Source organism: Aphelocoma coerulescens, chromosome 3, assembly GCF_041296385.1.
Source record: "Aphelocoma coerulescens isolate FSJ_1873_10779 chromosome 3, UR_Acoe_1.0, whole genome shotgun sequence".
NCBI lineage: Eukaryota > Metazoa > Chordata > Aves > Passeriformes > Corvidae > Aphelocoma > Aphelocoma coerulescens.
Window position 1 is genome coordinate 44,994,979 of NC_091016.1, and position 14,307 is coordinate 45,009,285.

A 14,307-nucleotide genomic window follows, 5' to 3' on the forward strand; every position below is an offset into this window, starting at 1 on the left:
TTTTTGACACATTAAAATATTTTATTCTCTTTGCCCTGCTTGACCTTTGTAGTTATCTATTTAACTGAATACCAGTCCTGCTTTCACTAGTGTTGCTAGCCCATTGTCTTCCCACAAAACAGGGACATACCACAAATCATCTGAGCTCCACTGCAGCTATTGAATACTGTCAGAATGTTCTGCTGTGAGAGCAGCCATAAACCCAAGGAAAAAAATGTGTTTATAGAAATTCTTCTAGAAAGAAGCAAAGTCTGAGTTGCATTACAGAGGGACTCGGGAGGTTGAGGAGGAATCCTTCCCCTCATACAATTCTTTCCAGGCATGGCTGTGTAAGCTATTGTGACCACCTGGACATAAAACCTGCCACCTGCTGTCTTAACTAATTCACCTTTTTTGCTAATGCAGGGGAAAAAAAAATTGTTGTAATGAACAGTGGGGGCAGAATGGGTTCTGTGAAGAAATCCTTTTGCTTACATTTTCCATTTCTCCTGCAGTGGTTGCTAAATCATAAATTTATCACAGCAGGAGTTTGCTGTGTTCGTGATATTATATCATAGTGACTTACGGAGATGGAAAGAAAATCACATGCATACAGTGCCAACTTTTAACTAAAATCTCATCACTTTACCCAGACATCTTTCTTTTTTTAATCTGGCTCAAGAGTTTTATAGATTTTGGAAATTATGGGTACATTCTTCCGCTGATCTCTTTTGACAAATGTACCATGGAGTTCTTAAGTGTAAGTGAGCCTGGGCTGTGAGGCAGGATGATGGTGCTGTTGGCTGAATCTCATTGTGAATTTGCTGTCTAGCTGAGGGATGAAGCTTTATCCAGTATTAGTCATCTTGATTGTCCTGCCTTTATTAAAACAACAATCTGAATCTATCTCTAGTTTGGCCATTTTTTTCAGTAACTTTGCTATTTATTTGGTGTTTGCATCTTCTACTTTTGTTTTTTTTTTTTTTTTTCATTAGGCTCATTTGTTTATCTGGTCTCGTATTTCTTCAGTCTGGTGTTATACTTAGGAGCAATGTCAGGTGTTTCATTTCCACATGTTTAAAATTGGTCTAGAAGAGTTTGATATATTTCTGTCTGTGTATAGAAAAAAATTATTCCAGGTGTGTTGCTGTAGCACTATCAGTTTTTTTCCAAATATGAATTTGAGGTAATCCAAGTTGCAGATTTTGTCATGCCTATGTCACAGTGGTATCATCAGTAGAGGTTCTGGAGTTTAAAGCAAATACTCTGTATGCTTCCTTAAAAATACGCTGTCCTTTAATATGAGCTAGTCCAAAGTCAAAAGAGGTCAAGGCTATGGCAGTATTGGTCTTTTCCTAGGGTGAAATTGTGGGCTTTAGCATTAATACTGCAAAATCAGCTAACAGGTAGTGAAGAACAATTTCTTATTTAGACTTGAATTTTCCTTTTTGGAGAAGAGGAGGGAAAAGAAATACGAAAGAGGAGATTCAAGGAAGTCCAAGAGTCTAAACTTGAAGTTTCTGCTAAAAGCTTCCTTTCAGGACAAGAGCTTGTGGTAGTTTTTTCAATTTGAATCTGCATGTATTAAGCTCACTGTTAAGGTCCCTAAGCCTCAGAATCTGTGAAGATAGTACTGTCTACTTCTTTGCAACTGCAGAAAAGAATGAGTAACATCTCTGTGTTGAGTCACCTCCTCAAACTCTGATCAGTTTTTAGCTCAGAGGCTCAGAGCTTTGTATCCATCCTAAATGTCTCCAGAAGAACTGAAGTTAAAAGCTGTGGCACGCTAGGGAAGGAGAACAAACTAAGTGTGGTTATAGTTTTCATAAACCTAAGAAAGATGGAGAAAATCTTCCTATGAAGATTTTCTAAAGAATATGAAGGTGTCTTATTTCTGTCTCTTTGCAACTATCAAAATAGGAATATGTGAGAATTTATTTTATAGCAAAATAACTAGCATACAGCTAGATAGACACATCATGTGATGGTTGACCAACACGCTGGCAGGTCAAGCACAAAGGGTTGTAGTAAATGAGGTTACATCAGGCTGGTGACGGGTCACTAGTGGGTGTCTGTAGGGCTACATTCTAGGGTCAGTGCTCTTCAATGCAGTTTTGGATGCCACAGTATAAGAAGCCAATAGAGCTATTGAACAGTGTCCAAAGAAGGGCCATGAAAATAGGAGGGGCCTTGAGGGGAAGTCATTAGAGGAGTGGCTGAGGTCACTTGGTCTGTTCAGACTGGAGAAGAGGAGACTGAGGGCAGACCCCCATGCAACTTCCTCATGAGGGGAAGAGAAGGGGCACGCACTGATCTCTACTCTATGGTGACCAGTGACAGGACGTGAGGGAATGGCCTGAAGTTGTGCCAGGGGAGGTTTAGGTTGCATATTAGGAAAAGGTTCTTCCCCCAGAGGGTGGTTGGGTCCTGGAACAGGCTCCCCAGGGAAGTGGTCACGTCATCAAGCCTGACAGAGCTCGGGAAGTGTTTGGACAGTGCTCTCAGGGCCCATGGTGTGGCACTTGGGTTGGTCCTGTGTGGGACCAGGAGTTGGACTCTGTGTAAATACCTTCTAACTCAGGATATTCTATGAAAAACTTTGGTGAATAATGATTTGAGTATTTGTAGGGGTAGAGCTTGCGTCATGTTTTTAAGACTTCTTCCCTGAAAAGTTTAATTTAAATGTTCCTTCAGGGATGCTCTTTAGCTCTTTAGGTACTGATCTGTGTTTTTGAAAGTACTGTTAGACCACTATTACTCCCAAACTTAGATACTAATATTTTCTCATCCAAAAGTGTTGAAAGGCAAATTTTACAATTTCTGTTGAGTCTCATACTAAGACATCTCTTACTAAAATAATTGTGCTACAGGATTTTCTGGTAAAATCTAAACTATGTGATAAAAATTATTTTTAAGTTTTTTGTGAACATTATGCCCAAGATTTACTGCAGCTCAGCACTCAACAACATGGTACAGAATACTGTGAGGGAGAATCAAACAATTGTTTCGTTTCATCTTTACTGACTATTTCAAAAGCATAACTATGGGTCTGATGCTGGGTGTGCAAATAATCTATTGCACTTTAAGTTGGGTCACATTCAGAAGAGCCACTTGGGCTCACAGATATCATGATTGTATTCATGAGCTTCATGTCCTGGGTCAACACTCAGCAGAGTTGAGGACACAAGACTTACCAAAAAGTGTCCCTTCTTGGGGGGTGAGGACAACAAACCTGTCAATCTCTCCCTGCACAATTTCATGTCAAATTCTCACCTCCTGGGTAGATAGAAAATTGGGGTGCTTTCTATAACTTTATTAGTCACTGTTGTGCCAGGTGCTGTGGTGGGACTATGGTCAAACTTTCTGCTCTTGCTGGACACATTGTACAGACTATTTCTTGGTAGGAAGTGTATTTGGTTTGTACAGAACATCTCTGGGTGTAAGGTGGAAGAATCAGACCACATGGCCTTCGCTTTTCTCCATATTCCTGCCCGATGCCAACACAAACCATGTGACCTCTATCCGGTTTCAGTATTTGCATTGTGAGCTCCATCACATATTGTGCTCTGCATTTTCTTCATTTCCAACACTGACAAAGTCAAATTATTTATTTTTTTTTAGCTAAGCCAGAAAGCTTGTTAGGATCCCCCAATACTCATTTCTATAGTGTAGGCAGAACCAACTTTAGTGACTCATCTACCATGTTTTTTTAATTAGATCACATCCTAAAGGAAAAATATTGCTAAAATGTCTGAAAATACAAAATGGACTCTTTTCTAGGAAAAAATATATATAAAACTATGCAAGTAATATGCAAAGATGGCAATATTGCTTGTGAAGCTGTGCTTAAAAAAAGCAAAGCTTAGAAGTTCTACCCTCAGCAGTTCACAGGTCACTTATATCTGTTTATTCGTTAAAGTGTATTCATTTTTGTAAGAAATGCTTGGCATCTAAGAATCCAAGATGTCTTCTAAATCCCCTAAAATCGCAATATTAGCCTTTGATGGAAATAATTTTATTCTTGTTTGGGCTCTGCCTTTTCTAATAATTGTTTAGGGAGAATAAGGTGGGAGCATCTGTACTACAGCTGCTGTTCAAATGGAGCAATGCCTGTACTGTAGACAAAACAATTGGCACAATTGCTTTAATTTACTTCTTTAGGAAGAGCCAGAAATAAGGAGGCCTTATATTCTTTCGATATTGGAAGATTTTTGAGATTTTCTTGATATTTTCAAAAAAAAGTTTGTCTGGAGGGTGTTTCATGAACTAGGTTAGGCAACTATCCAGCAACTTTTTTATTTCTATGACATGAGGAAGAAGGAGATTCTTCTCTTTTTGTGCGTCATTTCTTGGCATTGTTAAGTTTGATATGAAAGTATTTATTAATAGTTTCCACAAAGACACTATGATGTATTTACAAGAACTTGCTGAATTTATTAGTAGTATGCAGAAAACAAACTGTTTTCTTTTTAAATAATTGTAAATGGAATCTGTTCTTTTCCCTGTTTTTCCCTAATAAGTAGTTTTAATAGAATTTTTGTCTTCAACTGTTAGATATGGAATCAAATACATCTGGTTTTAAATATAATTCTGTAACGAGAAATTCTTACAACTAGCTTAATTTCAAATTTGTGCTTGTGCAGTCTTTATTGCATGCAAATTTTTTAAAATGACTACAGGGAAGTATATAAAAAAAGAGAATCCAGCAATTTTTTTGTCTTTGATCTCAGTGTTTTAAAGCACTGATAATTCCGCACCCTTTTCTCTGAGTTTTTTATTACTAAAACAATGGCTGACAGCAGAGCTCATTCTATAATATGTAAATTCTTGTGGAAAAATAGTGCCAAAAAACTGTGAAGAAAAAAATGGGTCCAGGTGTCTGCATCACAAGGTTTGACCACTTCAGACTGGGGTGCCAGGAGATTTGAGACAGATGTTTTCAGACATGCCGCATGCCTAAAACATTTCCAGGGGTCGAGCTACAAATAGTGACTTAATAAGTTCAGAAACAGGAAAAGTATGTAGGAGTACACAAGAGTTTATTCACCTCTAGGTGCACAGCCAGCCTCTTTACATTACATCTGCCTGTCAGGGTTGGCTATTTAAGCTGTCATGCCCTTGGTATTGCTCTTTGTCTGCCTGTGAATAAAGTGCAGCATTGTGATTACTAATCCCACTCCAGTGACTTGACTTTAAATGTGGTTTTGGAGCGGATCCCGGAGTTCTGTTTGCTAAGCTTCCTACTCCTGTTTCAGAGACACCACTGGAGATCTATGAGAGAGAGCACTGCAGACTGCCCTCCTCCTGTAGACCTGTCGCCTTCCCCCCCCGCGCCTTTTTTTTTTCCCAAAAACTTTTTGAAGGAAATCAATGGATACCAAAGTGATCTGTTTATTTTTCTTTTTTTCTTTGCCTCCGCTGACAGTGGGAAATCACACTGGTCGCATCAAGGTGGTCTTTACACCCAGCATCTGTAAAGTAACTTGTACCAAAGGCAACTGTCAGAACAACTGTGAGAAGGGAAATACAACCACCCTCATCAGTGAAAACGGCCATGCTGCTGACACTCTGACAGCCACTAACTTCCGAGTAGGTAAGTACCCTGAAACTGCATTTGTCCTTAGCTGTCCTCTCTTGACTAACAGAGGGAGGAGATGTTTTGTTATTAATACCAGTTGTGCATCTGTTACTCTTTGTTTGGAGGGCTCTGCTGAGCAGGAACCATTTTATGTTAGACAAGCTTTCTGGTGTCCTTCGGAAATGTTCCCAAAAGTTCCTTTTGTGTCAGAGGAAAAAAGCCTCCCATATTTTTCATGTGAATTTTCAGCTGCAGGGATGCAACATGCTAAGCTTAAGTTTTTGGTAAAATTCTTCCCTCAAAGCTTAATAAACAGGGAAAATGACAGATTACACAAAAAGTTGTGTTTCCTCTTTTTTACTCGTTTAATATGTATCAAATGCACATAAAATCTAGCGAACAGCTAACAGTGACTCTGTCTTCAAAAATTTGTTCGGCAGTTCCTTGGAGCTACAATCCTTTTTAAGCATGCATCAGCTTAAAACTTTTTTTACTGCTGAAAGTAAATCAGGTTTCATATTTGGCATTTTTAGAAAATGAAATAATGTTAAGTCTAATTAAAGTTATAGAAGTCAGTAATGTCTTTGTTAATGTTTATTCTTTCTGCTTGCTCAGTAAGAGTATCAACAGTATGCCAGACTAAACCCTGCAACTGTTTGTTGAAACAAATCCTGAAAGCTACCTAGGATAATGATTAGCATATTTTAACTGTATACTATATAGGCATTTGTGTGCAAGTATTTGCCTTGTAAGTTAAGATATACAGATGTATGGGTACATACCTAAACACTTCAAATTTGTCATTTCACATTATGATACCCTGAACTGCTCTTGGAAAGTAATTTTGTAGTTATCCTGAAAATACTATAGTACTGTTTTCTGAAAAAAGAACCTTAATTATTTTGCAGATTTCTAGTCAAAGAATGCCAAATATGAACACTGTAATTTTAGTCTCTGTCTAGAATAAACACAGAGTTCAGGCAGTGCTGAGGCTGGCCAATATTGCCGTTTTTCAAGTGCAATGTATTTCATGCTCTGAGGGTGAGGGGGAAAAGCCGTTCCAAATTATTTTTCTTTTCTTCTGGACAGATGATACAAAGAGCAGTTCCCTCTTTTAACACTCCTACTAGACTGTCAGACTCTGTGTGAAAGCCCTTGAAGTTACTAACTCATTCCTTCATAGTGTGCATGTTTGTAAAAATGTATGTTTTGGACTAATAGTAAAACCAGTGTTTTAAAACAAGAATAGAGCAAATTTTGGGGTTGGTTTGTGGTTGTTTGGAGGCACAAAAAAAAGAAAAGTATTTTGTAAGGGAATGGTAAATCAAATAGTTTAAAATTTGTGTTCACTGCCAATGCAGATTTTTACCAATGTTTTGGCAAGAACCCCAGCTAAGTAAGTTTTTTGTGTAATTTTCTGACTAGCATGAAAGGATAGGGTTATTCTTCCCCCGTTTCATTTGACCTAATTTTTCTATTGAAATTATGAAATGCTGAGAACAGGCAGTCGTGTAATTTGTCTGCTATGTAAATCTGTGCTGTAACATGACCTTCTCTCAAATACTTGAAAACTTGGAGAGTGGAAATTGACCTGTGAAGACGTGTTCCACACCTTCCTTCCTGGCCTCAGTCCACGCAGCTCTGATTCACTGGGTACAATGGGCTGCTAGAAACATTCAACAAAAGCAGCCTATAATAGTATTTGATGGAAAGATAAGGGAGTGTTATGTTTAAAAATGTATAAAAGCAAGTTGCTACACATGGATAAGGATTTTTAACCTGCCTGTTAGCTATCTTCACTACTACATTTAAAAGACAGAAAGCATTTACCACAGCTCTAGGTATGGTTGTTTTCAAAGAAGAGTAAGAAGGTCTGAACTAGCACTTAAAGGCTCTCCAATTAAAACCAAAAATGCTGCATGAACTTCTTAATAACTAGAGAAGAGGGATCCTACACCTGTAAATTGAATTCTTTCACCAGTCAGTTTTCAGGAGCTTCGGAATCAGAAATTAAAATATATACTACTGAAATAATTTTTTATATCTGTTCTCTACTGCCTTTCACTAGCTTAGACTTGTCCTGATGTCTCCTGCTACATAAAGCAGAAGTAATTTGTGTCTTCCAAGATCAATTATTTTTGTTATATTTTTAACAACTGAATTATGTTTAACTTGTGCTTTTTGCTTTCAAGTCCCTGTTTTAGCTTCTTTACTTACTGTTAATCCAAAATGTGTGGAAATTCTTATGTAGATGACTTGATATTTAAAAATTCAACCATGAAACAGAATGTTATACAAATATAAATACATACAAAATATGTGTTTAAAGCAATAAGCAGCACTTTTTCAGCATGTTTTTTAAAAATATTTTCTCTTCCTAAAACCAGAGGAGATAGTTTCCTATTTGGAAAAGTTTTAAATGGATTTTTGTAGCAGGAACAGCATTCTAGTACACAAGGCTGAATTTAGGCTCTCAGAGACAGATTGGTTAGAAATCACTTTACTTTGTTCTTAATAATTAATTATTTCTAATAATGACCCAGAGTAAATTTTGTTGTTTCTTTTCAATTTTGTGCTGAATTTTATAAACACTGCATTTTCAAAGAGAATAAATCACAATACCTGCATTACGGTTACTCAAGCTTTGTCATTGATTATTTCAGATTTTTAAAATGGGCTCAGTTTGTCAATTCAGCTGAAGCTTGATAGCAGTTAGCTCAGGCAAGGAACAGATCCCGTTTCCTGAAAATTTTATACAATATGGATAAGCCATTAAAAATTAAAACCCACAACAAGGGACAGACTGGGGGGAATGGTGCTTTTCAGGTAGCTGAGATCTTTGGCTGTGGTGAGGAATAGCTCCTAGCACACCAGTTGAAGGTGATGAAAGCTTGGTATTTAAAAGGAAGGACCTCTTTGACTGCCAGGCTGCTTCCTTGAAACTTTGCGGATTTTTGCAGTTTCATTTTGTGAATGGGATATGTTGCAGTTAAACTAACCAACCTCTAATATTTCATTGGCTTGGAGAATGAAAGCATTTAATCTGAGTGGAAACTTCTGCTGAATAGATGAATCTCATTATTCTATTGGATTGATGCATGTGCTGTTTGTATGGTATTTCAGTCCTGATATATCTACAGAGGCTTGTAAAACAGGGTTGATACGGGTGCATGGGAAAGGATGGGAACAGAGTAGCACATAAGGTTTCCGTCTCTTTCACTGTTGAAGTTACTCAGTGAAGTGTCCTGTTTCTACTCAAAATTAGTCCATATTCCAATTTTGAAATGAATTATCTTCCTATTAGGAGTGGAAGGACAATGACTAATTTGTAACTGTAAAATGAAGCAATAAGGAATCAGTAAATGCCCAAATTAATATTTTAATGCCTTTCTATTTTTTCCACTATTGTATATATATATTTAATTATAGATTTACATTTTATTGTTTCCTGTGGAATCTATGCTTCATTCATTCAACAGGAATGACAGAACTTAGTAAAGGAAGCAGTCATTTAGTACTTAGGTTCATATTCACTGTTCATTTGCAGCCCCGCATCTCATTTAAAGTGGGTTATTCAAACAGTTATAAATGAGAAGTCAAAGTTGCATGCTAGTCAGTGAAAGTACATATCTTTCTGTAGAAATTTTGTCTCTGAGCACTTGGCAGTATCTGTGTCAAATAAGGAAACAGAATCGTAGAATTATAGAAGGGTTTGGCTTGGAAGGGACCTTAAAGATGATTTACTTCCAACCCGCAGCCATGGGCAGGGACACCTTCTGCTAGTCCAGGTTGCTCAGAGCCCCATCCAGCCTGGACTTGAACACCTCCAGGGATGGGGCATCCACAGCTTCTCTGGGCAACCTGTGCCAGTGCCTCACCACCCTCACAGTGAAGAATTTCTTCCCCATATCTAATCTAATCTAAATCTACCATCTTTCAGTTTAAAGCCACTCCCCCTTGTCCTGTCCATGCCTGTGTAAAACGTCCCTCTCCAGCTCTCTTGCAGGCCCCCTTTAGGGGAGGCTGGAAGGCTGCTATAAGGTCACCATGGAGCCTTCTCCAGGTGAACCTGGTGTCTTAAGTAAAAATGTATCTGATCCTTCATATTTAATCATAAATTTTGAAACTTTCAGCATGGATCACAGTGACCTGGATATTCTGTACCCTGTTACAATAATACTCATTTATGTTGCCTCTTGAATTTTGGCACTTTTCCTACTGGAATTTTCTATCAAAAATTTTTCCAGCTTTACTGTGTTGACTCTGTATAAATGTTTTTAGATAATTGAGGTTGTCCATAAGTTTCCAATTACGTATAGACAGAAACTTCCAAGAGGCAGCAAAAGCATTTTACTCAAATTTTATTTGGTTGTCTTCTGAAAGCAGTGAAAGAAAATTTGACCAATATATTTTAAAACAATAGGTTATTCAAAGGAAATTTAGTAAGAAGACTCACTATGTAATTATTATTCTAACAGAATTTCCTATCTAGGAAAGAGTTTAGAAAGCATAATTATTTAGAATTGTAAAAATTTAAAGCAGTTATTTTACAAAATGTGGATAGAATTCCTGAACTTTATTCAGACCTATGTGATCATGAATTAGTGTTGTAGGAGTTAGCATTGCTTTTTATTCAAACACTTCAGGTATTATCAAAGAAGAGTGTTGGTTAAAAATGTCAATTACCTGCAAGCAAGGCAGCCTGTGGGCAAGCCAGCCAACTGCCTTTATCTGCAGATTACGTATGAAGTCCAAGAGAAGTGATTGGTGTTTCCTTGCTACCATTTAGTATGTATTAAAGTTGTCGTTTCTTTGCTCCCTATGATACATTCTGCACGTCCTACCACATTGGTGAGGAACTGTAAGACTATGACATTTGAGGTGGATTTTTTAGTAACCTTTTGATGAACAGGCATGTAAATAGTATTGGTGACATGATGGCATGTAAAGGCATATAAAAGACCAACATCTTGTGGAGTATTTGTGTAGATTTTTAAGACTTTACAGTCATAGTCTCTTATGGCAGCTTGTGAGGTACATACTGTACAGTTTTTTACCCATTATATTCTACTCTTTTGTTTTACTGGGTTTAGTAAGAGTTGCTAGAAAGGTAACATGTTAGAAGAGATGCTTTCTTCTCTGTTTTGAAGTGATGTTTGCTATTTGGTTACTGGTGTCAGCCTGTGTAGGTAACCTATCATGTACGACCTATGTAACTCTGCCCAAAACACTATTCCTGTGGCTTCATCTGAGACTTAGCAGATGAACACGTGGAGGATTTAAAGTAATTGCTAGCACATGTCACGCAGAGATTTTTTAAAATTCTTTTTGGTAACATAAGTGAGAAGTGATTTTATTTTAATGTTTTAAAAAATCTTTGATTTTCAACTTTATATGTTCCATCAGAAAACCTAATTGAAGAGAAGCTTATTTCTGGAATAACTACTTAGCTCAAGAACAGCATATGGTAATTCACAGTTTGCTTTTAGTAGTATATTCTCTGTGGGTAAGAATGAAGTGTTACTTTGAAATAGCTTTGAGTTTTGCGCTTGAACTTGCAAATATGAAGAATCTGTGATGCAAGAACCTTGCTATTCCTTTAGTATTACCACTTTTGTCCTTTTACTGTCTCTGGTAGCTACCTTGCAGCCTTATTTGTTAAAAGATTTGTTCTTGTAGTAACTGTAATTTGTGCATTGCCACACTTTGTTGGTTTATGCTTTTTTTGCTGCCAGATGAAATATTATTTCCTTTAAGAGAGACGTGAAAATTTCAGAATTCTTGGACAACTTGGCTAAAATAATAACTTTTTAAACTTTCTGCAACAGTAGTCAAAGAAGTTGGTCAGTCTGTCAGTGTGTGTGTCTCAGGAAAAAATACTAAGAAAAGGACATTGGGATTTATCCACTGCTTTATCTGCTAATTTGAAATTTAATCTGTACAAATGATGACTATGATAGAAATATTCATGCAGCAACATTGTAATAGCTGTAGCAAAATGAAGGCCAAGTATTTTTCCTCAGACAGTGAACTGAGTAGCTAAAATAAAAAGGACAGATAACAGCAGGGCTATTATTATGAATTCTTCTTTGCCTTATGGAAGATACTAGGAAAAAAGGTATTTCCTAGCCTGAAGAGCCAATGCAAAATGATTTGGGAGGAACCACTTATGACCATCAATTCAAAAGACATTTCTTTCTTCTAGTCCCCCTTTCTTCTATAAATAAATTTGAGCTGACAGCAGGATGAATTAGTTTACTTACAGTCCAGGTAGTATAGTATAGGCTTTTCTAATCTGAAATACTAGTGGACTACAATTTTGTCCTGTAATGTAAGAGTATAATTCTATGGACTGAGCAAAGATAAGGGTTTTTCAATTATGGGCCTCCAATGCTCAAATTACAAAGAAAAATTGTATTTTAAGGATTTTGTTAGTTTTGATATCCACATCTGTTCAGAAAGAATGATTTCTTTCCCCCATGTATTTATCAGAACTTGCCATCAACAAATAGTTCTGGTTTCTACCATGGAGTTTACAGCATCTGTGAGCTGTTTCTTCATAATCTTAAAATAATTATTCAAAATTGACATCTTTACCTCAGATTCCAGTGGAGGCCAGATGCTAATTTAAAGAAAAGAGGTTGTTCGGTCACATGATTTTAATGAGGTTGAACTCACACAAGCCTGTTAGCAACTCATTTCCACTCCCTTGCTCACCTTGAAGACTTCAGACCATCACCATGAGGCAAAAGTCCATCTGCTCTCAAAGTACTCCCCAAACTGTCTGTTGCAGAGAACACAGTTTTTGGATGTGCAGTCATAGGAAAAGCCACAAATGGAAATGGTACAAAATCCACACCTGCAGTCATTCAAAAACACATGGAGTATGTTTCCCTCAAAGTTAAAGCAAAACAGAACACAAAGTTAAAATGCATAATGTTTTATTTTACTGTATATGGTTTTAATTTATAGGGATTAGTTTATGTACATCTGACTTGAAGTACTGTAAGAAGAGAACTGAGAGTGCATTTATTTGAATTATTACATTGTTGCATATTCAAATAAACACAATACCTTGTACAGCTATAATTTTGTTATTGCTAAACTAAATGTCTTTGCACATACCTCACTGAAGATCAAGTATATACCAACTTTGGCTTAGAAAAGAAGTTGCCTCGAAAGAGTAAGAAAGAGCAAGAAAAAAGTTGCCTCTAAAGAAGAAAGAGTCTGAAAATTTTCTCTACATGTTGAAATATGGCATATATCATTAATAGATTTCTTAGCAAATGGGGTTGTATTTAATGTGTCCTTCTGGGTTTAGCAGTCAAAAGGAAGCAAGCAGCTACCACTGCTCTGTTGATCACTGTCTTTCCCCATTCAGCCTTTCTACTGTTCTGGTTTTTCATTCTGCTCCAGATAATTCTCATCCAGTGTAGTCTGTATAGTCTTCATCTATCCATTCCACCTGTAATTAGCTCTTAGATTTGAGTATCACTGTAATCGAGAGTGCTATTTTGTAGTGTAGAGGCTCTGGGATTCCTGGATTATTCTTTTGGAACATGAACTTTATCTTTGTTACGTATGCACTTAAATTCAGTGAGTTTTCTATTTATCCATAAAAACCTGTTAAGAGGGTGAACCATGAACTTTCAACCAGGGATTTATGAATGTGAATCAGATTGCAGTCTATGGGAGTGGTAAACTTCTTTTTTCTGTTAATCTCTTGCAAAGTCTTGAGGGATGCTAGTCAATGAATAGAAGGCAAATGGGATATTTGCTGATTGCACGGGAAGAGGATTGAGTTTTAAGAAACCAAACAGAGTATTTCTCATCTATATTTTACTCATCCAAATAATTTGTTCATTTCTCATTTTGGTTGTATTTTCAGTTTAATTTAAAGAGAATAAGATGAGCTATTCAATCAAAATTTTATATTGGATGTTACTCAGATATTTCAAGTTTAGGGGGACTTTTAGCAGCTGTTCATCTCATAATTTAGGAATGAGTTCTCTGACTTCTCCCTGAGAGGGACTGCCTTTGTCCATAGGATATATAGGGCAGTGGTCTCCAAACTTTTTTGATTGCACATTCCTATCAATAAAATATTTTTGAACACTCTCCCCCATATGTATATATTTATAAATTATATACACATACTACTGTATGTAGTACATGTAGACAAAATGGAAAGTAAAAATGCATGAGAAAGAGTTCACTTAGACTTTATTGAAAATTTATTTATTAATGGTACAAAACATATTTCTTTCCTGCATCCCAGTACATTTTCTGGCACACTGTGTGGGATGGGCACACCCTGCTTTGGAAACTGCTGGTATAGGTAACCACGGGAGACCAGCTTCATAACATAAGCTGTAATACTACCTTTCTATAGTTAATATGAGTCCATTGCATCTCTCTTATTTATTGTTTGAATATATTAAACTCAGCCTGTTAGATGCTATGTATGTAGTGCTAGAACACCTTCCTCACACCAGCATTGTCGTGTGAAGCTTCTCAATGAGGTTGTACACAGCTCAGGGGAATTTGGTGCATGGTTAAGTTGCTTGGAATGGGACATGACCAGGCAGAGTATTGATTGTATTTTAGGTTTACAAAGCTTGTGCAACAATTTATACAGCTCTTATGGTTATAAGAACCACCATGTGTGGTGAAGTTGTGTATTTTTAATGAATTTCCAACTGTACATTCTCTGCGGAGTAATCTTAATTCTTCCTATTTACTAGCAGTGA

General features: G+C 36.8%; 1 protein-coding gene across 9 annotated transcripts in view; it reads left to right on the forward strand.

Moving 5' to 3' along the window:
- Window positions 1-14,307, forward strand: part of LTBP1 (latent transforming growth factor beta binding protein 1) — a 190,655-nt gene that overhangs the window by 62,665 nt on the left and 113,683 nt on the right. For 7 of the 9 annotated variants that reach the window (XM_069010026.1, XM_069010028.1, XM_069010027.1 and 4 more), the window contains one exon: window positions 5,405-5,572. In XM_069010026.1, coding sequence (XP_068866127.1) covers window positions 5,405-5,572 — 168 coding nt within the window. Of the gene's footprint in view, window positions 1-5,257; window positions 5,573-14,307 lie in introns of those variants that run through there. The other 2 variants (XM_069010033.1, XM_069010035.1) reach the window with 2 other exon arrangements.